Raw genomic sequence first — 24,019 nt, 5'->3', positions numbered from 1 at the left:
ACGCTGAGAGGCAGAGGCAGAATTTTTTTAATCTTTATTTTCCTCCCCCAAAAGTAAGCCCGACCACACAGTTTCGTAGTGAAGCACAGGGTATCCAGCTAGTATAAATATAAAAATATAAATGTGGTAGATTTAAAAAAAAGAAAAGATGGTTTTGCAAACCTAGGAAAATCTACAGAGAAAACGGCCTCAATGCAAACTCTACATTTGGCTACGATTCTTTTCCTTTCAGCTTATCTGCCTTCACATTTTTTTTGCTTAGCAATTTCTTTCTTTTTGCAATTTGGAATTTGCATAATACTGCTTACTCTGGAAAGGAGGGGAAAACATGGGTGTGTTTGCAGGCAGAACATCTGTGAATTATTTAGTCCGTTTGAGAGTTTGCCAGAATAGATTGGAAAAGAATGTTTTACCCTGTGGAGTTCCAAGGCTGACTCCTCGACTTTAAATCCCAAGTTTTCTAACAATGATTATGACTTTGTGGAGAGCTTGTTGTACCTAAGATCTTTGTAGGATGTGCAAGAGGTTCTTCGGAATTCGAAGAACAACTCCCGACAGGTAAAATCATCGCCCTTAAGACCACAGTTGAAACTGGAACTTCTGTCACTAAACAAGGTGGTTATTAAGTGGGTCACAACCGATTTCACGAGCACTTGCTGCAATCAATCAGTGAATCCCATGAGGACAGGTAGTCCTCGACTTATGACCACAATTGAGTTCCCCAGCCAGCCAAACTTGCTAACTTTTAAGACAGGAGGACTTCAACTCCCAGAATTCCCCAGTCAGCCAAACTTCAAAACGTTAAGAGAGGAGAACTTCAACTCCCAGAATTCCCCAGCCAGCCAAACTTCAAAACTTTAAGAGAGGAGGACTTCAACTCCCAGAATTCCCCAGCCAGCCAAACTTCAAAACTTTAAGAGAGGAGGACTTCAACTCCCAGAATTCCCCAGCCAGCCAAACTTCAAAACTTTAAGACATGAGGACTTCAACTCCCAGAATTCCCCAGCAAGCCAAACTTCAAAACTTTAAGAGAGGAGGACTTCAACTCCCAGAATTCCCCAGCCAGCCAAACTTCAAAACTTTAAGACATGAGGACTTCAACTCCCAGAATTCCTACTGTTGTGTTGAAGTCTATCCATCTTCACACTGCCAAACTGGAGAAAAACACCAATTACACAGACTCCAACTGCGTGTTACTCAAAAGCTTCAAGTTACCTAGCTCTACAGATAGTCCTTGACTTATGACCACAATTGAGCCCAAAATTTCGGTTGCTGAGTGAGTTTTGCCCCATTTTCACGACTTTCCTTGCCACTAGTTGTTAAGCGGAGCACGGAACCTGTTCAAGTTAGTCACGCGGCCGTTAAGGGAACCCGGCTTTCCCAATTGACTGTGCTGGTCAGAAGGTCGTAAAAGGGGATCACGCTGCCGCTGTCATAAACGCGACTCAGCATTTGACTTTGGATCATGTGCGACCGTCATAAAGATGAAGCAGTTGCCAAGCCTCCGAATGCATGAACGACATGGTTATGGGGAGGTTGCAAGGGTCGTAAGTGTGGGAAAAACAGTCGTTAAGTGGCTTTTTTACAGCGGCCGTCGTAACTTTGAACGGTCGCTAAACAAACTGTTGTAAGCCGAGGACCCTCTATACCACCCTGTGCAGATATACACTTCAACTTGCAATGATTCATTCAACGACCAAAGTTACAACGGCCCTCCAAAAGGGAATTATGACCATTTTTCAATGGAGAGAAAATTAAACTCTTACACTTAGGCAAGGAAAACCCAAAGGACACATACAGACTGGGTGAAACCAGGCTCAATAGCAGGAACTGGGAGAGAGATCTTGGAGTCTTAGTGGACAACCAGCTAAATAGGAGCCAGCCGTGTGCAGCGGCAGCCAAAAAAGCCAATGCAATCCTAAGTTGCATTAACAGAGGGATACAATCAGGATCAAGGGAGGTCCTAATACCACTCTATAAAGCCTTAGTAAGACCACACCTAGAGTCCTGCATCCAGTTTTGGTCACCCCACTATAAAAAAGAGGTTGAGACTCTGGAAAAAGTGCAGAGAAGAGCAACCAGGATGATGAGGGGACTGGAGACTAAAACTTACGATGAATGGTTGCAGGAACTGGGCCTGGCTGGTCTAAGAAAGAGAAGGACCAGGGGAGACAGGATAGCCATGTTCCAATATTTGAGAGGCTGCCCCAGAGAGGAGAAAGGGGGTCAAGTTATTTTCTAAAGCACCCAAAGGCCAGACAAGGGACAATGGATGGAAACTGATCAAGGAGAGATTCAACCTGGAAATAAGGAGAAACTTTCTGACAGTGAGAACAATCAACCCATGGAACAGAAGTTGCCCTTGGAAGTTGTGGGAGCTTCATCACTTGAGACTTTCAAGAAGAGATTGGACTGCCATTTGTCAGAAATGGTGTAAGGTCTCCAGCTTGGGCAGGGGGTTGGACTAGATGACCTACAAGGTCCCTTCCAACCTCCGTTAAGCTGTTATTATTCTCTTATTCAGAAGTTGAGGGAGCTTCATTGCTGGAGGCCTTCAGGAAGAGACTGGACTGCCTTCTGTCAGAAATGGTGTAGGGTCTCCTGCTTGGGCAGGGGGTTGGACTAGATGACCTACAAGGTCCCTTCCAACTCTGATTATCTGTTATTGCTGCATCCCCATGGTGCAAACTCCCCAGCCGGCTTCGCTTAATGACCGTGCGATCCGCTTAACAACTAGACCGATTCACTTCACGCCTGGGATTCGCTTAACCGTCGTGCCCAAAGATGTCGCAAAAAAAAGAAAAAGAAATCGGTCTCACTTAACAACCAACTTTGCTTCCAAAGGGAAATTCTTCCGGTCTCGGTCCTGCTGGTACATCAAGGACTACAGGCAGTCCTCGACTTACGACAGTTCATTTAGTGACCGTTCAAGGTTGTAACGGCGACCTTACGAGTGTTTTTTCACACTTCATGACCGCTGCAGCATCCCCCACGGAGACATGATCGAAACTCAAGAGGCTTGGCAACTGTGACTCGTATTTACGGCGGTCCTGGGATCATGGGAACCTCCTGACAAGCAAAGTCAATGGGAAGCCCGATTCCCTTAACGACTATGTGACTAACTGAACCAGGGCAGCAATTCATTTAACAACGAGGGCAATAAAAGTGAGGAAACGAGCCAAAACTCGCTTAACGAAGTTCTCCCTTCGTAACAAGAAACGTTGGGCTCAGTTGTGGTTGTAAGGCGAGGAAGTTTTTAAGAAGAGATTGGACAACCATTTGTCTGAAGTAGCGTAAGGTTTCCTGCCTAAGCGGGGTGGGGTGGGGTTGGACTAGACGACCTCCAAGGTCCCTTCTGATTCTGTTAGTCCGTTCTTCTGCTATTCTTTTTCCTTCTTCCCTCCCACCCTTCCTTCTCCATCTCTAGGTGTTTTTAAGAAGAGACTGGACAACCATTTGTCTGAAGTGGCCTAGGTTTCCTGCCTGAAGTGAAGAGATTGGACATTGTCAGTGGCCTAGGGTTTCCTGCCTGAGCAGGGGGTTGGACTAGATGACCTCCAAGGTCCCTTCCAACTATTATTCTGCTATTGTTTTTCCTTCCTTATTCCTTCTTCTCTTCCCTCCCTTTTCCTCCTTCTCCATCCCTGGAGGGTTTTAAGAAGAGATTGGACAACCATTTGTCTGAAGTAGCGTAGGGTTTCCTGCCTAATCGGGGGGTGGGGGTTGGACTAGACTACCTCCAAGGTCCCTTCCAACTCTATTCTATTTCTACTCTGCCTCGAGCCACATGGAAACAAAACAAAAAACAAAACAAAAAACCACACGAAAGCCTCACTGTGTGACCGAGTTCACCCAGAGGGCCACGTGGAGAACCATGGTTTGAGGTTTAGCCCCGTCCTCCGCCCGCAGCTGAAAACAACCCTTTCCAAAGAGGTGAGGGGAATAAGCCTATTTTTACGGATATTTTTTGCTTTTGTCTCCTGGCCTCGCCATCTAGGGTAGAGACCTCCTTGGCCCATTTTGCCGGAGTCGCCCGGCGGCCATGTGCGCTTCCCTCGCATGCTCGCTCCAACAAATGTGCCAAGAGGCACCAGCTGTTCGGCACAAAACAACTGCTGGCATTTGTGTTATTTCGACGGGCAAAGCTTGAACGGCCCTCTGGAGTGGCAGCTCCCACCGGCTGCCTCATTCACGCAAACCTCAAAAACGGCAAAAATAGGTTTTGGCTGGTATGACAAATATTTTAAGTTTGCTAAAAGGGGACTGGAGTCGCTTTCTCCATTTAAACTCCCGCCTCCGCCCTCCCGCCCTCCAAAACTTCCCGGTAACAGTATCACAAGAGTTGGAAGGGACCTTTGAAGGTCTTCTAGCCCAACCCTCTGCTCAGGCAGGAGACCTCTCCCATTCCAGACAAACGGCTCTTCTTAAACCACCTCCAGGGATGGAGCAGCCCACAACTTCTGGTGGCAAATTGTTCCACTGGTTAATACTTCACAGCCAGGAAGTTCTTCCTGAATTCTAAGATTGGTTCTCTCCTTCCTTAGTTATTATTCCTTTCCAAAGCTTGAACTACAGAATAATAGGACAGAGTGGGAAGGGTCCTTGGAGGTCTTCTAGTCCAACCCCCCTGTTCAAGCAGGAGTCCCTATACAATTTCCAAACCAATGGCTATCCAATCTCTTCTTAAAAGCAGCCACCACTTCTGCAGGCAAGTCATTCCACCGGTTAATTCTTCTCTCACTGTTAGGAAATTCCACCTTAGTTTTAGCTGGGTTCTCTCCATGATTATTATTTCTTTCCGAGGCTTGAATTACAGAATAATAACAGAATAGTGAAGTTGGAAGGGGTCCTTAGAGGTCTTCTAGTCCAACTCCCAGCTCAAGTAGGAGAACCTATAACATTTCAGATCAATAGCTGTCCAATCTCTTCTTGAAAGCTTCCAGTGATGGAGCACCCACAACTTCTGGCTGGCAAGCTGTTCCACGGGTTAATTCTTATCCCTGTCTGGAAAATTTCTCCTTATTTCCAGGTTTGCTTCTTTCCTTGAATAGTTTCCACCCTTTGCTTCTTGTTCTGCCTTCAAAAACTTTGGGCAATAAGTTGTCCCCCTCTTCTTTGGGGCAGCCCCTCAAATATTGGAACCCTGCTAGGATGTCACCCCTAGTCCTTATCATTAAAATAGACACATCCAATTAAACCAAGTTTTGCTTGGGAAGCCAGGAAAGAGACAGCACTCCAATCTATCTTAAACTCTGCCAACTTTCCTGGAGTAGCTCAAGAGTAAACTGACAGCAGCTTTTTTTTTTCTTTTTCTTCCTCAAAGCGAGGTGGTTTGCCAATATTTTTTTTGGGGAAAAAAAAAACTTTTGCAGTCCCTCCCGCCCTCAAAAGTTGATGAACGTGCAATGCAATCATTACAATCTCTCCCAAGCTTTCGCCGAGCTGCAGTTTCTAATTTCACTTTAAAAGTTTCCCACTTTGGGACGGTTCCTCCGATTAAAAAAAAAAAAATTGAGAGAGAAAAAACACATTTTGTTCTGGTCTTCAGCTTATCAGCCTTTGGGATTACAGCAAACAAAGGCAATATGGCAGTTTCCTCTTATCCAGAAGGGGAGAAAGGGGGATTTTCTTTTTCTAAAGTACAGTAAGGTTAGATCACCGTGTTCGTAGCAGCAGGGTGAAATAATACAGAGGAAGAGGCAATAATAATAATAATAATGGGATTTACTGGACAATCGCCTTTTTCCCCCCTTAGCCTCTGAAGATATCCACTGGGTGGGGGGGTGGAAAAAGTGTCCCATGCCAGACCCATCAAACTTTGCAAAGAAACTCAGCACTGAGAAATGAGAGAAACACCCTTCCTCAAGCAAAAAATACCCCCTTTTTTCCCCCCTGGAGCTTACTTTTTCGCCTTATAAGGAGCAAACCGTCCAAAGGAAATCTGCGGCCGTACCTGCTTCCGAAAAAAAAATTAAACTTTATAAAAAGTTTACGGAGAGAGACGCTTCTCTTTCCCCTTTCGGGGCAGCCCACCCCCTCTTCTCTCTGATTTTAGCCTGCCCCAGAGATCCCCCTCTCTGCACCCCCAGACTTGTGGGCTTACCATGATGCCTATGTCGGGGATTCCAGCAAAGCAGCTGCTGGGTTTTCCTCCCTGCAAATTTATAACCCAGCAAGACCAGACTCCACCTGAAAAAAAACAACCGAAGTCTTCGGGGCTCATTTAAAGCAACAGACGCGTACTTTTAAGGGCATGGGATGGGGTAGGGGAGGAAATTGGGGTAGGGACGTGGTCAGATTTCACCGCTTGTTGTTTATTGGGTGTGCTGGATAGGGTGTGAAGTCACACACACACACATACATACACACAAACACACACACACAAGGGAATTCCTCCGAGCCACCATCATCCTTAGGATGGGAGAGGCCGGTGGGTTTCCCAGTTTGAGCGGCCTGGCACGAAATTGAGCTGAAATGCAACAAATTGGGGAGGGCTGGTTTCAGAAACCCGTGGACTTCAATTCCCAGAATTCCCCAGCCAGCCATGCATGGCTGGCTGGGGAATTCTGGGAGTTGAAGTCCACAGTTGTTGTTTTGTTTTTCCCCAAATTGCCCAGCCTTGGTTCTAATTGGTTCCTGCAGAGGTGACGATTTGCAGAAAGCTTCCCCTTGTTAGAGACATCTAATGACCAGGGAGGTTATATCAAAACTTCAAAGGGCTTTCAGAAAAAAATCCTCCCATCACCATGTTTGCAGAGCCCTCCTGACCTGGAATTAATATCTACAGACCCTTCTCATCCTGGTCACGAACTGTTTCAACATTTCCCCTCAAACCGACGCTATATAGAGCATTGCACACCAGAAACAACCATGCTTGTTTTATGCCCTGGGATGTCAAACCACCTAGTAGGGCTGCAATATCATTACTATCCTTCTCCTTTGTCCTATTACCTATGTCCTATTAGCTTCTTACGACTATCACTTTGTTCCTTGTGTATCATTTGTGTGGACTGCTTTTATTTAGGATCCTAATTAGGATTTTTTTGTATGGCTTATTTCGTATCCTATGACTATCAGTGAGCGTTGTGCCATATGACTTGTGATGATGGTGTTTTATGATTATGATTTATCCCTCGTTGCTTGTATGTACACTGAGAGCTTATGAACCAGAGATAAATCTCTTTCTGTTTTCAAATCACACTTGGCCAATAAAGAATTCTGTTGTTCTGTTCTGTGTCTGTCATGCCACAGAATATTTGTAGCCTAGGGTTGAAATGAAAGGTCCTTGGTGTCTTGCAGACGTTTCATGACCCAACTAGGTTACATCATCAGCGCTCCAAGGGAGTAGGGTCTTCAAACTTGGCAAGTTTAAGACTTGTGGACTTCCAACTCCCGGAATTCCCGAGCTAACATGACTGGAGGAGGAATTCTGGGAGTGGAAGTCCACAAGTCTTAAAGCTGTCAAGTTTGAAGACCGCTGGAGTAGGGTTTGTGGAGAGGAGGAGGAGGAGGAGAAGGAAGAGGCAGGGAGGAGAAAGATGATGACTGTGAGGTCCTTGGTGCTCTCTGAGCTTGGTTGTTTTCTTGCAGACATTTCATGACCCAACTACGTTACATCATCCGTGATAGGAGGGAGGGGGGCATTCAATTCCAATTCTAATGACTGTAAATCAGACATTGATTGCAAGACATCCATGGGGACCAATGAACCACCAATGAACATCTCCCAGTATGTCTGTCATGACTCCCTATCACACCAACTGCAACAGCTTTTAGATTTAGTCATTCAAAAATTGTAAAAAGGGGAAGCTGCCAAACCGTGTTTATTTCTCCAATTTATACAGTTGTTCATCCATACAGTGAAACTCTCCCCTCCCTTTGTTCTCTGTTCTCTACCCGCCCATCTTTCTTTCTTTTTTTTTGGTGATCACATTGTGTTCATTTTCATTGCCTATTTTATGGCTCTATGATCTTATTTCCATTCACTCTTCTTTCATCTCTTTGTTCTTATCGTGGTAAGCTACCTGGAGTGGCCTCACCACGAGACAGGCGGCAAGTAAATTTAACAAAAATAAATAAACCAATTCTGATCAGCAAACAAAACTAATTTCCTTCCTTCCCCTTTTCTCCTCTCTACAAACCCCACTCCCTTCTAACACTGATGATGTTCTCTACTTGGGTCATGAAATGTCTGCAGGAAAAGCACCAAGCTCAGAGATCACCAAGGACCTCACACTTCTTCCTCCTCCTCCTCCTCCTCCTCCTCCAACCCCACCCCTTTCTAGCACTGATGATGTGACCTAGTTGGATGATGAAACGTCTGCCAGAAAACCACCAAGCCCAGAGAGCACCAAGGACCCCCCACAGTTCTTCTCCTCCTCCCCACTCTCTTCTAGCACTGATGATGTTCTCTACTTGGGTCATGAAACGTCTGCAGGAAAAGCACCAAACTCAGAGGGCATCATGGACCCCACAGCCCTCCCTCCCTCCCTCCCTCCCTTCCTTCCTTCCTTCCTTCCTTCCTTCCTTCCTTCCTTCCTTCCTTCCTTCCTTCCTTCCTTCCTTCCTTCCTTCCTCTTTCTCCTCCCTCCCTCCCTCTCCTTCCTTCCTCTCTCCCCTTCCTTCCTTCCTTTCCTTCCTCTTTCTCCTCCTCCCTCCCTCTCCTTCCTTCCTCTCTCCTTTCCTTCCTTCCTTCCTTTCCTTTCCTTCCTCTTTCTCCTCCCTCCCCTCCTTCCTTCCTTCCTCTCTCCCCTTCCTTCCTTTCCTTTCCTTTCCTTTCCCCTCCTTTCCTTTCCTTTCCCCTCTTCCTTTCCTTTCCTTTCCCTTTCCTTTCCTTTCCTTTCCCTTCCCTTCCTTTCCTTCCCTTCCTTCCTTTCCTTTCCTTTCCTTTCCTTTCCCTTCCTTTCCTTTCCTTTCCTTTCCTTTCCTTTCCTTTCCTTCTACAAACCCCACTCCCTTCTAGCACTGATGATGTTCCCTAGTTGGGTCACGAAACGTCTGCAAGGAAACCCCCCAGCTCAGAGAGCCCCGCGGACCCCATTATGCCTTAGCTATTTTGCAAAATTAGCGCTGCCCTCCTTTGCAGGAAACCTCTAAAGCCAATTCCAAGCACTGCCTGGTGCAGGGCAAGAGATAGTTACACGGGGGACCCCCCTGACCCAATTTGAGTCTGCCCGACCCGTGAGAAACGCTGACTTAGGTCTGCCCTGGCACAAGCTTGCAACACAGAAGAGAAAAACTAATTTTTCACCATTGCTCCACAGTAGGGAATATGCTGACCGCAGGAAATGTACTCCTGCGCCTTCTCTCTGGGCATTCAGGAACATGTTATAAACTGTTCTTGTTAGGCAGCCTGGGGGTGGGTGGATATCGCATAATTTTATGAAAGGGTGCACTTTTAATTGTGTTCATGAAGGCAATCGGCACGCCTCTTTTCTACAGTTCTGCAGTTTTGGGTTCACTCTTCTGAACTTTGGAGCAAGGGGGGGAAGACCCTGCAGACAGAGAAAAATGAATAAATAAACGAATCACTGAAAAGCATTGGGACTCACTGAAGACACAAATCCCAAGGCTCAAAGTTATTCTGCTTTGTTTAGATACAGGTCCTCAACTTACACAGAGTTCTTGTTCTGCCTTCGCCGTGAAAGCTGGCTGGGTGACTTTGGACCAATCAGCAGGAGGCTGTGAGTTCTAGTCCTGCCTTAGGAATGAAAGACAGCTGGGTGACTTTGGGCCAATCACCAGGAGGCTGTGAGTTCTAGTCCTGTCTTAGGAATGAAAGCCAGCTGGGTGACTTTGGGCCAATCACCAGGAGACAGTGAGTTCTAGTCCCGCCTTAGGAATGAAAGCCAGCTGGGTGACTTTGGGCCAATCACCAGGAGACGGTGAGTTCTAGTCCCGCCTTAGGAATGAAAGACAGCTGGGTGACTTTGGGCCAATCACCAGGAGCGTGAGTTCTAGTCCCGCCTTAGGAATGGAGCTGGGTGCTTTGGGCCAATCACCAGGAGACGGTGAGTTCTAGTCCCGCCTTAGGAATGAAAGACAGCTGGGTGGCTTTGGGCCAATCACCAGGAGGCTGTGAGTTCTAGTCCTGTCTTAGGAATGAAAGCCAGCTGGGTGGCTTTGGGCTTATCTCACTCTCACCGCCCCATCCTCTCTCAGCAGAACCTACCTCACAGGATTGTTGTTATGGGGGATATAAGAGGAGAAGGTATGTTGGATATGTTTGCCTCCTTGAGTTATTTGTAAGCATAATAAAGGAGAGATACAAATAAATAAATATCCAATCTCATTGGCTTCTATGACACCTAAGAATCCATGCCTGCCTATCTATCACTCCGTCTGTCCCTCCTCTACCCCTCAAAGTAAATACTTCACCTTCTGGTGGCAAAGAGACCAAGTGTCGATATCACAGGAAGATTAAGGCCTGTTTCTGTCCTAACATATCCCTTTTGGGTCCCCACGTGACAAAAAAAAGATTGAGACTTCGGAAAGAGCGGAGAGAAGAGCAACTAAGATAATGGAAGGTCTGGAGACTAAAACATATGAAGGACGGACGGTTGTAGGAATTAGGTTTGGCCAGGCTAGAGAAAAGGAGGACCAGTGGGGACATGATAGCAGTATTTTCATATTTGAGGGCCTGCCCAAAAGAAGAGGGAGTCAAGCTATTCTCCAAAGCACCTGAAGGCAGGACAAGAAATAATGCATGGAAGTTAACCAGGGAGAGAAGCAACTGGAATTGAGGAGAAGCTTCCAAACAGGGAGGACAGTTAAGCAGTGGAGCAGCTGGCCACCAGAAAATGTGGTGGTGTAATGACGAGGCAGTCGGGTTGTTTGTTCATGAACAACTGAATCATGATGATCTTTATTGGAGTCTAGTCTTGCATTTATACACATTTTTAGTTATCCTCCATCACTGGTTAACTTTGGTTACTGCTTAACTTTCCTTACTGTTTAGCACAGTAATTAATACAATTTATTATCTCTAGTTAAAGTCTAACATATGTTTACTTCCTCTCTCTAATCCTCCTTTAGATTAGTGACTTTGTTTACCTGAGTTGTATTTGCTTGGAAACATTCCTTATCTGAGGTTTGCCATCCGAGGTTGGAACATTCTTGCAATTACAACTCTACAAATTACTGGAGGCTTTTTAAGAAGAAATTGGACACATAATTTGTCTGAAATGCCATAGGGTTTGCTGTGTGTGTGTGTGTGAGAGAGAGAGAGAGAGAGAGAGAGAGAGAGAGAGAGAGAGAGAGAGAGAGAGAGACAGACAGACAGACAGACAGACTTTTGGCAAGGAAAGCAGCAGAAGTCTTTCTTTCTCTCCCCCAAACTCCGCCAGAAATGAGTCTTTGCAGCCTCTTGGAGCCAGAGGCCTTGCAGGGTCCCAAAGACTCATTTCTGGTGGAGTTTGGGGGAGAGAAAGAAAAACTTTGGCTGGTTTTCTTGCGTGCAGCCAGAAGCAGAAGCAGAAGCAGAAAGAAGCAGTGGCCAGGCCAGACTTGTGGGGCGAGTGGGGCAAGTTCCCCCTCCCTCTGCCCTTTCCCCCCTCCCCTCACTCCCTCGTGTTATTCGCAATGCAAGCGACGCAAGCCTTGTGTTCCCGCAGGCCATGTAGACGGCACAGCCTTGTGTTCCCGCGCAGCCTCGATTAATCACTTTGGGGGGGGGGGACATTTCTCTGCAGACCACCAAAATTTTCTCACGGACCACCAGTGGTCCCCGGCCCACTGGTTGGCGACCACTGCTCTAAGGTCCCTTCCAACTTGGTTATTCTGTTATTTTTTTTAATCTTAAGATCAATTAATCCATGGAGCAGGTTGCTTCCCGAAGGGGTGGAGGTTTTTTAAGAAGGGACTGGATATCCGCTTGTCTGAAATGGCACAGGGTCTCCTGCTTGAACAGGGGGTTGGACTAGAGGACCTCCAAGGTCCCTTCCATTTCTATCCTGATTGATCCATGGATGCTCTCCAGCCTCCGGCTGCCTTTTCCCGACAAAGGAGCCTGTGACCTTAGAGGCAGCCGAGTCTCCCGGAAAATGATTTGAAGGTCAACCAACAGGGCTTGTTCCATTTTCTTGCAGCCTCAACGAAAGGAAACAGATGGAGCAGCTCCTTTAAAAATAACTGGCATGTTTTTAACAGGTGGCTAACCAGACATGGGGAAGGGCTGGAATGCAGCCCGGGGTGGGGAGGGGAGGGAGGCAGAAGGCTAGGTGAAGAAGTGATTCGGATGTTGGAAGGGGAAGGCACAAAGGGTGGGAATGGAGCCTGCAAAAAGGACCGAGGGAAAATGGGTTGGGCTTGCCTGGCCCCTTACTGGGTTCAGATAAAAAGGCAGAGGGAGCCCCGTGTGGTGGAAATTCCAGCTGAAGAGAAGTTAATTTAAAAGGAGAATATTTGCATGAGGTGTTGCTCTCTGAGCTGGCTGGTTTCCTTGCAGACGTTTCATGACCTAACTAGGTAACATCCTCAGTGCTAGAAGGGAGAAGGGTTTGTGGAGGGGAAAAAGAAGAGGGGAGGAAGAGGAGGAGGAGGAGGAGAACTGTGGGGTCCTTGGTGCTTTCTGAGCTTGGTTGTTTTCTTGTATTCTATTCCATTCCATTCCATTCTTTCTAATTTATTCCATTCCATTCTCTATTCTATTCTATTCTATTCTATTCTATTCTATTCTATTCTATTCTATTCTATTCTATTCTATTCTATTCTATTGTTCTATTCTATTCTATTCTTATTCTTATTCCATTTTGCTCTAATTCCATTCTGCTTCTATTTTATTTCTATTCTATTCTACTTCTATTCTATTCTACTTCTATTCTGCTATTTTGCTTCTCTTCTCTTCTCTTCCCTTCTCTTCTCTTCTATTCCTTATTCTATTCTATTCTATTGCTTATACTATTCTATTCTATTCTATTCTATTCTATTCTATTCTATTCTCCATTCCATTCTATTTCTATTCTATTCTATTCTATTCTATTCTATTCTATTCTATTCCATTCCATTCCTTATTCTATTCTATTCCATTCTATTCTATTCTATTCCATTCCATTCCCTATTCCATTCCATTCTATTCAAGCAAAAAATACAGAGATTTCTCAACAATTCCTCCCTGTACAGACCAAAATTAGTGATCCCGACCTAGCCATTCTTCATCTAAAAGGCATCTTGCATTAAAATGTCTGAGGATTAGGTTCAAACCATCTGGTTTGAAGATCTCAGACCCAAACTGGAGTTATTTTAAAAGAAAGAAAAGAAAAGATACTATTTCACTTGCTGACTTAGGCAAACCATGGCGTGTCAGAATTGTGTCTGGGCCTCTCGTATTTCCGAAGTGGGAATAGCAAGCATTAAGTTATCTTCCAGATTTAAAATGATTTAACGTGAAACTTGGCAAGTTCGGGAGATATTTCAATGTCACATGTGAAAAATGCACATTCTGCGTTGGTCCAAACGAGACAGCTTTGACCTCTGAACTATTTGGACTTCTTCGTGAAATCTCCAGGAATTAAGCTGGATTAGTGCTTTTAACTAAAATAACTTCGTTATTTTAAGCCCATTCCCTCGACCCCTTTCTTCACTCTGCCCATTCCCTAGGTTTTCTCTTGCTTTGCTTTTTTGATAGATTTTTAATCCCACCTTTATTTTTTATTTTTATATTTATTTTTAACTCAAGGTGATGAACAGACCTAACACATCTTCCTTTTCCTAACAGCAACCCTGTGAGGTGGGCTGGCCTTGGAGAGGGTGCCTGGCCCAAGGCCACTCTACTGGTTCTGGTGCCTAAGGCGGGACTAGAACTCACTGTCTCCTGGTGATTGGCCCAAAGTCACCCAGCCACCTTTCATTCCTAAGGCAGGACTAGAACTCACTGTCTCCTGGTGATTGTCCCAAAGTCACCCAGCCACCTTTCATTCCTAAGGCAGGACTAGAACTCCCAGCCTCCTGGTGATTGTCCCAAAGTCACCCAGCCACCTTTCATTCCTAAGGCAGGACTAGAACTCACTGTCTCCTGGTGATTGGCCCAAAGTCACCCAGCCACCTTTCATTCCTAAGGCAGGACTAAAACTCACCGTCTCCTGGTGATTGGCCCAAAGTCATCCAGCCACCTTTCATTCCTAAGGCAGGACTAGAACTCGCCGTCTCCTGGTGATTGGCTCAAAGTCATCCAGCCACCTTTCATTCCTAAGGCAGGACTGGAACTCACCGTCTCCTGGTGATTGGCCCAAAGTCACCCAGCCACCTTTCATTCCTAAGGCAGGACTAGAACTCGCCGTCTCCTGGTGATTGTCCCAAAGTCACCCAGCCACCTTTCATTCCTAAGGCAGGACTAGAACTCCCCGTCTCCTGGTGATTGTCCCAAAGTCACCCAGCCACCTTTCATTCCTAAGGCAGGACTAGAACTCACCGTCTCCTGGTGATTGGCCCAAAGTCACCCAGCCACCTTTCATTCCTAAGGCAGGACTAGAACTCCCTGTCTCCAGGTGATTGGCCCAAAGTCACCCAGCCACCTTTCATTCCTAAGGCGGACTAGAACTCACTGTCTCCTGGTGATTGGCCCAAAGTCACCCAGCCACCTTTCATTCCTAAGGCGGGACTAGAACTCACTGTCTCCAGGTGATTGGCCCAAAGTCACCCAGCCACCTTTCATTCCTAAGGCAGGACTAGAACTCACTGTCTCCAGGTGATTGGCCCAAAGTCACCCAGCCACCTTTCATTCCTAAGGCAGGACTAGAACTCACTGTCTCCAGGTGATTGGCCCAAAGTCACCCAGCCACCTTTCATTCCTGTCAGGACTAGAACTCACTGTCTCCTGGTGATTGGCCCAAAGTCACCCAGCCAGCTTTCATTCCTGTCAGGACTAGAACTCGCCTGTCTCCTGGTGATTGGCCCAAAGTCATCCAGCCACCTTTCATTCCTAAGGCGGGACTAGAACTCACTGTCTCCTGGTGATTGGCCCAAAGTCACCCAGCCACCTTTCATTCCTAAGGCGGGACTAGAACTCACCGTCTCCTGGTGATTGGCCCAAAGTCACCCAGCCACCTTTCATTCCTAAGGCGGGACTAGAACTCACTGTCTCCAGGTGATTGGCCCAAAGTCACCCAGCCACCTTTCATTCCTAAGGCGGGACTAGAACTCACCGTCTCCTGGTGATTGGCCCAAAGTCAACCAGCCTACTTTCATGCCTAAAGTGGGACTAGAACTCTCTGTCTCCTAGTGATTGGCCCAAAGTTACCCAGTTGGCTTTCCTGCCTAAAGCGGGATTAGAACTCCCAGCCTTCTGGTGATTGGCCCAAAGTCACCATTCATACGTAAGGCAGGACTAGAACTCACAATCTCCTGGTGATTGATCCAATGTCACCAAGCTGGTTTTCGTGCCTAAGACAGGACTAGATCTCCCAGCCTCCTGGTGATTGGCCCAAAGTCACCCACCCACCATTCATGCCTAAGGCAGGACTAGAACTCCCAGCCTCCTGGTGATTGGCCCAAAGTCACCCACCCACCATTCATGCCTAAGGCAGGACTAGAACTCCCAGCCTCCTGGTGATTGATCCAATGTCACCCAGCTGGTTTTCATGCCTAAGGCAGGACTAGAACTCACTGTCTCCTGGTGATTGGCCCAAAGTAACCTAGCCACCTTTCGTGCCTAAGGCAGGACTAGAACTCACCGTCTCCTGGTGATTGGGCCAATGTCATCCAGCTGGCTTTCATTCCTAAGGCCGGACTAGAACTCACCATCCCCTGGTTTCTAGGCCCACACATCTTCACCCCTAACACCTACATGGCTCTCTTTCTACTTCTTCCCCTGCTTTACTTCAAGGAAACTTGAAAAAAACTTCTTTTACCCAATAGAAACGTTTGCTCCCTCTCCAACTCTTTGCGCCTAGGGAAAAAGATGGCAGGTAGAATCTTTTTAAATGTACGCTAAGTCCCACAGCGCCCTCTGCTGGGAAGTAGAGGAAGCATCCATTTCTTTTGAACAAGAGCTGCTAGTAAACACTCTCTCATAAGAAGCAGGCAAAGAAAACAGCTGGAGCAGAGGAAGCCACAGTTTAGCAGCTTATTCCCCCCAACTAAGAAAGCCATTTGGAGGGGGGGGGGTTGCATGGCTTCCAGCCCACAATTTGGTCATATCTGCCTTAGGAAGGAGAAAAAAGAGTCTTTCTAGTGACGGCTAACCTTTTCATCCTCACATGCCGAAAGTACGTGCATGCATGTCTGCACCCACAATGAAATGCACGTGTGAACCTCCCACCCCCCTGCGCATGCCTCTGCGATCCCCCTGCCTCCCTGTGCATGAGTAGACTCTCTGTGTGGCTCACGAGCACATCTGCATGCGCTTGCCCCCAACGAGAAAACAGATACCCAACAATCAGCTGGCTGTTGGGAGGCGCGTGTTGAGGTATTCCCCGTTCGGGGAATGAGTGCACTCAGGGAAACATAATGAGAGTGGTGATGAATAACACACCACCAGCACACAGATACGCTGAATAGTAAAATGTGAGTTTTACTTCTAGTAAACGGGTAAACAAAGTCCAACAAACAGTCCAAATCATACACGGTTAAAGCAGTTAGTATCAGTCCAGAGATAATCCAAAAAAGAAGTCAAATATCATAACCAAAGTTCAGTAAATGGAGTTTGCGAACAGTTGCAAGACTCACAGCAATTCAAGCAGAATGACGATCAGGCAAAAGGGAAGCAAAAAGGAACAAACCAGGTTTCTGGCTCCATCTTATGACCATTGGAGGAACCTCAGCCAATCACAATTACAACATTCTCTTAAAGATACAGCAGTATTAAATGACTATCCTGGTTTATATATTGCCAACCCCTGTTAGGTGACTATCATTCCTAACAGCGCGCATGCATGCACAGTGGGCCTGATCTCAGGCGACGCTCGCGTGCCAGCAGAAATGGCTCTATGTGCCACTTCTGGCACGCGTGCCAGAGGTTTGCCATCACGGTTCTAGGCAGGGGTGGGATGCTACCAGTTCTGCGCGGTTCTATAGATCCGGTAGCTCTGAAGAGCAGCAGACACAGAACCGGTTCTGTGTTTGCTGTTGCTTTGGCCCACCCGCCCACCCGAGCTCTTGGCTGTCCTTTATTTCCTGATTTTTCAACCTCAGCCTCTTTGCGTGGCACAGCTGAGGTTGAAAAAGCAGGAAAGAAGAGGCTTTTTGAACACTGCGCACAGCACTTTTCAGCTGTCCGGGTAACACTGAAGCAGAACGGAAAGTTACCGGAAAAGTATTCTTATAATTAGCAGAAGTTTCTTAGCTTATATCGCAAATATTATAGAAGCCTAAGGTTACCGTGTTTCTCCAACAATACGGCCTCCACCAATAGGAAGGCCCAGCATGATTTCTAGGCATGAGGTGAAATTAAGCCCCGCCCCCAAAATTTAGGCCCATTTAAACCATGCGTTTCCCCGCCATTTCTCACATGGTTCGTTAGAACGACACGAGGTGAAGAGAAATGGCGGGGGGGAAGGGCGGGGGGAGGAATGGGGAGAAAACTTGCCTTTAGGAGTCCCCTGCAGGTAGCCGAGGCTAGAATACCCCGATAGCCGATAGAAGCTCCCCAAAGGCAGAGTCCCCAGCCGTCGGCGGGCATGGCTGCCCGTGTCCCCTCGCCTTTAGGCAATCTCTTTCGGGCGACGGAAGCTCCCCAAGTGCAGTCCCCAGCCACTTCGATCGGGGCGAGTGCATGCACACACTCCCCTCGCCCCGAGGCCGCTTCCACCGGCCGATCGAAGTGGCTGGGGACTGCACTTGGGGAGCTTCCGTCGCCCGAAAGAGGCTGCCCTAAAGGCGAGGGGACACGGGCAGACCTTAATCGAGCCCTGAATTTCCCTTGTGAAGCAAGGCGGTTTGTAAACTGAGTTTTGTCCCATGTCACGACCTTTCCTGCCACAGCTATTAAGCGAATCCCTGCGATTATTAAATGAGTCAAACGGTTGTGAAGTGATTCTGGCTTCCCTGTTGACTTGGCTTGTCGGAAGGTCACAAAAACAAAACAACAACGACAAGAAAGTCCAGTTGCCTCCTGGAAAAAAGCACCTTTGGGACAACCATGACCTGGATAATGGAGAATCTGTACAGACTTTTAGCTATGCCCTTTGGGATGGACATCCTTTGAATGGTGTGGGAATGGATTGCCAACAAAATTGCAGACTACAGGGACCATTTGCACTACTCAGGTGACCCTGAGGACACAGATAAACCTCCAAGTGGCCTCAACGACCTCTAAAAGGGTGCAAATGGCCAGCTGTCTGCAAGGAGTATAAATCCCTCCATTCCCCACCATTAAGTCAGAAGGCTCCACACCCGTTTGCACCACTCAGGTGTGACCCTGAGGATACAGAGAAACCTCCAAGTGGCCTCAAGGACCCTCTAAAAGGATGCAAATGACCAGCTGTCTGCAAGGAAGATAAATTCTTCCATTCCCTACCACCCAGGCAGAACTGAAGATGCTTCGTGGATAAGAAGCGAAATGTCTTCAAATAACAAGAAAGTCCAGATGCGTCCTGAAAAAGCACCTTTGGGTCCTAATTTTGGCTTTCAAGTTAAAAATTAAAAAAACAACAACCTGAAACTGCTTTGACAGTCATTCACTACTTCGAAATTCCTTTTTCCCTCCTTCCCTCTTCGTTGCCTTTCGGTGGAAAAATGAAATTTGAAACGGAAGATTCTTGGCCAAGGCTGTTCAGGGAGTGAGATTTGTTATAGGATCTTCTAAGTCAGGCGTGTAATTTAGTGCAAGATTCCAAACAGGAGGAGGGAAAAAAAGATGGTGTATTCGTTTTTTCCATTCGCTCCTTTTCCAGAGGCTCTGAGCAGCTTGCAAAGCGTCAGTGCCACAAGATTAAAATGCAGGTAGTCCTTGATAGAATAACAGAGTTGGAAGGGGGCCTTGGAAGGTTTTCTAGTCCAACCCCAAAGTCAGCCCAAAGTCACCTGGCTGGGTTTTGTGCCTAAGGCAGAACTAGAATTCACCATCTCCTGGTGATCGGCTCAAAGTCACCCAGCCAATTTTCACTCCTAAGGTGGAACTACAACTCACCATCTCCTGGGGATTGGCTCAGAGTCACCCACCCAGTTTTCACGCCTAAGGCAGAACTAGAACTCACCATCTCCCAGTTTTCCGCCTGGTGCCTTAACCACTAGACCAGGGGTCACCAACCTTTCGGACCTCAGGGTCCGAATTTGAAATCCCGCGGACCACTAATATGACCCGCCTAATGACCGGCTGGGTGGGCGTGGCCAACTCAACTCGTCGAGGCGCACCTTGCCGGCCTCTACTCGCTCCTCCCCTCCCAGCCCCTCCTCCGCTGCCCTCCCAGGTTCCTTAGGGCCCCAACAGGAAGCAGTTATCGGACCTAAGCAGCCCCCCACGAGAGAGAAAGAGTTGGCAAAAATAGCTGGCTCGGTTCAAATTGGAGTTGACCGAGAAGGAAGGCTCCGCAGAAGCACCTCACTGAGGACTACGAGCCTGGGCTTTCCAAGCAGAGCGAAGACCTGCGGGAGTGCAAGGCCAGGTCCCAGGGCCTGGAGGCTCAGTGGGCGGAGGTAGTCAGCCGGTTCCAGGCCATGATGCGGTCCCACTGGAACGAGGCCCTCCCCGGCTCTTCCGTCATCAGCGGAGCTTCCCTCCAGCCTTCGCCCAAAGCCCCCACCAGGAGGCCGAAGCAGACCCCAAGTGGGCATTTCTGGCCCCTTCCGGCCCGCACAAAGAGACCCCGAAGGGGGAGACTCCCTGCAGCAACACAAACGTTCATTGCACGTATCCAGCCCAGGGGCCGTAGTTCAGGGGTGGGATTCAAATTTTAAAACAACCGGTTCTGTGGGCGTGGCTAGGTAGGTGTGGCCATGTGATGAGTGGGCGGGGCTGCTTCTTCTTCACTTTACTTACTTTACCTTTACTTTACTTTAACTTTACTCTAACTTTACTCTAACTTTACTTTAACTTTACTTTACTTTTTACTTTACTTTAACTTTACTTTTTACTTTACTTTAACTTTACTTTTTCCTTTAACTTTACTTTACTTTAATTTTACTTTTTACTTTACTTTAACTTTACTTTACTTTAACTTTACTTTAACTTTACTTTACTTTAACTTTACCTTTACTTTAACTTTACTTTTCCTTACTTTAACTTCACTTTTTACTTTACTTTAACTTTACTTTACTTTACTTTAACTTTACTTTAACTTTACTTTAACTTTACCTTACTTTAACTTTACTTTAACTTCACTTTTTACTTTAACTTTACTTTACTTTAACTTTACTTTACCTTTACTTTACTTTAACTTTACTTTAACTTTACTTTTTACTTTACTTCAACCTTACTTTAACTTTACCTTTACTTTACTTTAACTTTACTTTTCCTTACTTTAACTTCACTTTTTACTTTACTTTAACTGTACTTTACTTTACTTTAACTTTTCTTTACTTTAACTTTACTTTAACTTTACCTTACTTTACTTTTTACTTTACTTTAACTTTACTTTTCCTTACTTTAACTTCACTTTTTACTTTATTTTAACTTTACTTAAACTTTACTTTAACTTTACCTTACTTTAACTTTACTTTTTACTTTACTTTAACTTTACCTTACTTCACTTCACTTACTTTACCTTTACTTTACTTTACAAACCCCACTCCCTTCTAGCACTGATGATGTTACCTAGCTGGGTCATGAAACGTCTGCAAGAAAACCACCAAGCTCAGGGAGCACCAAGGAACCCCCAGTTGCTGTTCCTCCTCCTCCTCCTCTGCAACCCCCCCCCCCGTTTTTTGGGGCCTTCTGGGCCTCAGGGAAGCCTCTGAAGGGGGGGCAGTGAGTCTGGGGGTGGGGCCTGCTGCACCCCCACATGCTGTGTTTTGGGGCCTTATGGGGCCTCAGGGAAGCCTCCTGAGGGGGCGTTTTTGCTCCCAGGAAGGCCAAAAATGGAGCGGGGTGGTGGTGCTGTGCCCCCTCCTCCATTTTTTGCCTTCCTTAGGCCTCAGGGAAGCCCCCTGGATGAAGCAGTAAGACAGCGAGGGGGATCGCAACGCAGCTATTTGTTGGAACAGCTGATCGTCGGAAGGGGAAAAAAATATCCTAAGGAGTGACTGGGAGGGAGAGAACGCTGTCAGCGATGTCAGGCATGCGCGTGATGTTGTGCATGCGTCATAAGGACTGACTGGGCGGAGAGGGGCGGGGCCAGCCAGGGGCACGATTTGCCGGGTCTCCGAATTGCACAGAACCGTAACAACCGTTTCTATAGAACTGGTCCGAACCAGTTAGAATCCCACTCCTGCTGTAGTTTGAGGACCCTTCATTTAGTGCAATATATATATATATAAAAAGCAAATAATTTTTCTGCGGACCACCAAATTTTCTCGCATGCCGCCAGTGTTTCACGGTGGTAGAACCGCTGCGCTAGACCAAACTGGCTCGGCTAAGATGCTTCTTAAACATCCAGCATTATAGGCACAAGACACACAACGGTTGGGATTTCTTTTTATCCCCATCGCACAACGTGCTTTCCGAAAGCTGAAAATAAATGGTCCCAAAGCAGATGCAGATTTGTAGTCCTTGACTTCCAACAGTTCATTGAGTGACTGTTCAAAGTCACCATGGCCTTGCAAAAAAGCTGAATTATGACCGTTTTTCACACTTACAAACTGTTACAGCATCCCTGCGGTCCCGTGATCAAAATCCGAACTCTTGGCAACTTGACTCGTTTTTATGACGACTGGAGTGCCTCGGGGGTCATGTGATCACAGGCTTTTGCGATCTTCTGAGAAGCCACGTTTATTAAGTGAACATCTCCCTTGCTCCCTACACCAGGGGGTCGCCAACCTTTTGAACCTCAGGGACCACCAAACTCATAATTTTAAATCCCTCGGACCAGAGACCCTGGGAAAATCCCCCAAAAGGCTGCAGGAAAATTCCCCACTCCGTTTTCCTACCGATCGATCGTTCTTTATTTGGGATTGCAGGATACTGTCTCCAGCTCCGTTCTCGGGGTGGGGGAGAGAGAGAGAGACTTTTGGCTTCATGCAAGGAAAACAGCATAAGCAGCAAAAGTCTTTCTTTCTCTCCCCCAAACTCCGCCAGAAATGAGCCTTTGCAGCCTCTTGGAGCAGGAGGCCTTGCAGGGTCCCAAAGACTCATTTCTGGCGGAGTTTGGGGGGAGGGAAAGAAAGACTTTGGCTGCTTTCCTTGCGTGCAGCCAGAAGAAGAAAGAATCGGAAAGAAGCAGCCTTGATAGATGGCCTAGTTCCCCCCCTCTGCCCTTTCCCTCCTCCCCTCACTATCTCATGCTGTTCGCATGCAGGCGACAAAGCCTTGTGTGCGGCCAGTGGACACAAGCCTTGCAGCCTGTTAATTGCTTTGGGGGTGACATTTGTCTGTGGACCACCAAAATTTTCTCACGGACCACTAGGGTTCCCCCAGCCCACTGGTTGGCGACCACTGCTGTATGCGGGCATGCAAATTTTGCACATTGATGGTTTTTGTGGAAGTCGGATTCACTTAACAACTGAATGGATTCACTGAACAACTGTGAGCCAGAAAGGTCGCACAATGGGGGCAAAACTCACTTAACAAATATTTCGCAACAGAAACAATGGGCTCAATTGTGGTTGTAAGTCAAGGACTACCTGTATAAAAATCATCGGAACGGTAAAGAGCTAAGTTAGGTGTGGGTATCAAGAGCAGGCAGTCCCCCCAAAATGCATCATGCTCTCACCTGACCAAGCTATCTCCTTACACCCCATTTAACCTGCGTGTCTTGGGGGATCTGTCCCCCAAAATACCAACTCTGAGAGCACAGGATGCTGGGGGGGGGGGAATAATTGGACATTGCAACCAACCTAGTATCAAGGTAACCATTGCAGGTAGTCCTCAACTTATGACCACAATTGAGCCCCACTTTTCTGTGGCTGAGACATTTGTTAAGTGATTTTTGCGCACCATTTTATGACTTTTCTTGCCACAGTTGTTAAGTGAATCACTGCAGGTGTTAAATTAGTAACCTGGCTGTTAAGTGAATCTGGCTTCCCAATTCCTTGTCAAAAGGTCGTGAAAGGGGATCGCATGACCCCGGGACACAGCCACCGTCATAAAAATGAACCAGTTGCCAAGCCTCTGAATTTTGATCCTGTGAGCCCAGGGATGCTGCAATGTGAAAAACAATCGTAAGTCAATGTTGTAACTTTGAACAGTCACTAAATGCACCATTGTAAATCGAGGACTATCTGTACAGGCAGTTTTTGACTTACAACCGTTCATTTAGTGATCTTCTGAAGTTACAACAGCACTAAAAAAAGTGACTTATGACCACTGTTCACAGTTATGGCCGTTGCATGTGATTAAAATACAAGCACTTGGCAACTGGCATGGATTTATGACGGTTGCAGTGTCTTGAGGGGGGGTCATGTGATTCCCCGGCTTTTGCAAACTTCTGACCAGCAAAAGCAATGGGGATACAACCAGGTTACTAAAGGTGCTTTTTCAAAAAGCAAGTGGACTTTTGGACAGTGTGTGCGTGTGTCTATCTATCACTGTCCACTGCAATTGATTAATAGATAGATGGATTTAGGTGTGTGTGTGCGTGCGTGCGTGTGTATGTATGTATGTATGTACTGACAGCATTTGCACCAAGACAAATTCCTTGTGTGCCCAATCACACTTGGCCAATAAACTGTTCTGTTCTGTTCTGTTCTATTCTATTCTATTCTATTTTCTATTCTAAATCCATTCTATTCTCTCCTATTCCATTCCATATTCTATTCGTTTTTTCTATTCTATTTCTATTCTATTATCAATATTCTACTCTATTCTATTCTATTCTATTCTAGTCTATGTATGTATATTGTATGTGTATCCGTGTGTGTATACACCCCCCCTTCTTTTGAGAACAGGAAACAGAATTTCATTTTTAATGTCTACTCACAGTGAAAAAAAATGACAATAAAGGTTATTTCATCTCATCTGTCTTTGTTTTTGCTTGAAGACGTTTCACTTCTC

The 24,019-nt window shown here is 46.5% G+C and overlaps 1 protein-coding gene across 4 annotated transcripts in view; it reads right to left on the bottom strand.

The window, feature by feature from the left end:
- The window catches only part of LOC113430010 (tubulin alpha-1 chain-like), a 35,778-nt gene that overhangs the window by 11,119 nt on the left and 640 nt on the right, over nucleotides 1-24,019 (bottom strand). Inside the window, exons 1-2 of one of the 4 annotated variants that reach the window (XM_087968938.1) lie at nucleotides 9,251-9,268; nucleotides 6,104-6,189 (exon numbers count right to left, since the gene is read on the bottom strand). The exons of 1 other annotated variant lie outside the window; for it this stretch is intronic. In XM_087968938.1, coding sequence (XP_087825064.1) covers nucleotides 6,104-6,106 — 3 coding nt within the window. In that variant the 5' untranslated portion in view covers nucleotides 6,107-6,189; nucleotides 9,251-9,268. Of the gene's footprint in view, nucleotides 1-5,903; nucleotides 5,949-6,103; nucleotides 6,190-9,250; nucleotides 9,269-24,019 lie in introns of those variants that run through there. 2 more of the 4 variants (XM_087968940.1, XM_087968941.1) reach the window with 2 other exon arrangements.

This window comes from Notechis scutatus, chromosome 6, assembly GCF_049901735.1.
Source record: "Notechis scutatus isolate UNSWTSFEM ecotype Mainland chromosome 6, rNotScu1.2, whole genome shotgun sequence".
In the NCBI taxonomy this organism is placed as follows: domain Eukaryota; kingdom Metazoa; phylum Chordata; class Lepidosauria; order Squamata; family Elapidae; genus Notechis; species Notechis scutatus.
The sequence above is the reverse complement of the archived record's forward strand: the minus strand, read 5'-3'. Positions and strand labels throughout refer to the sequence as shown.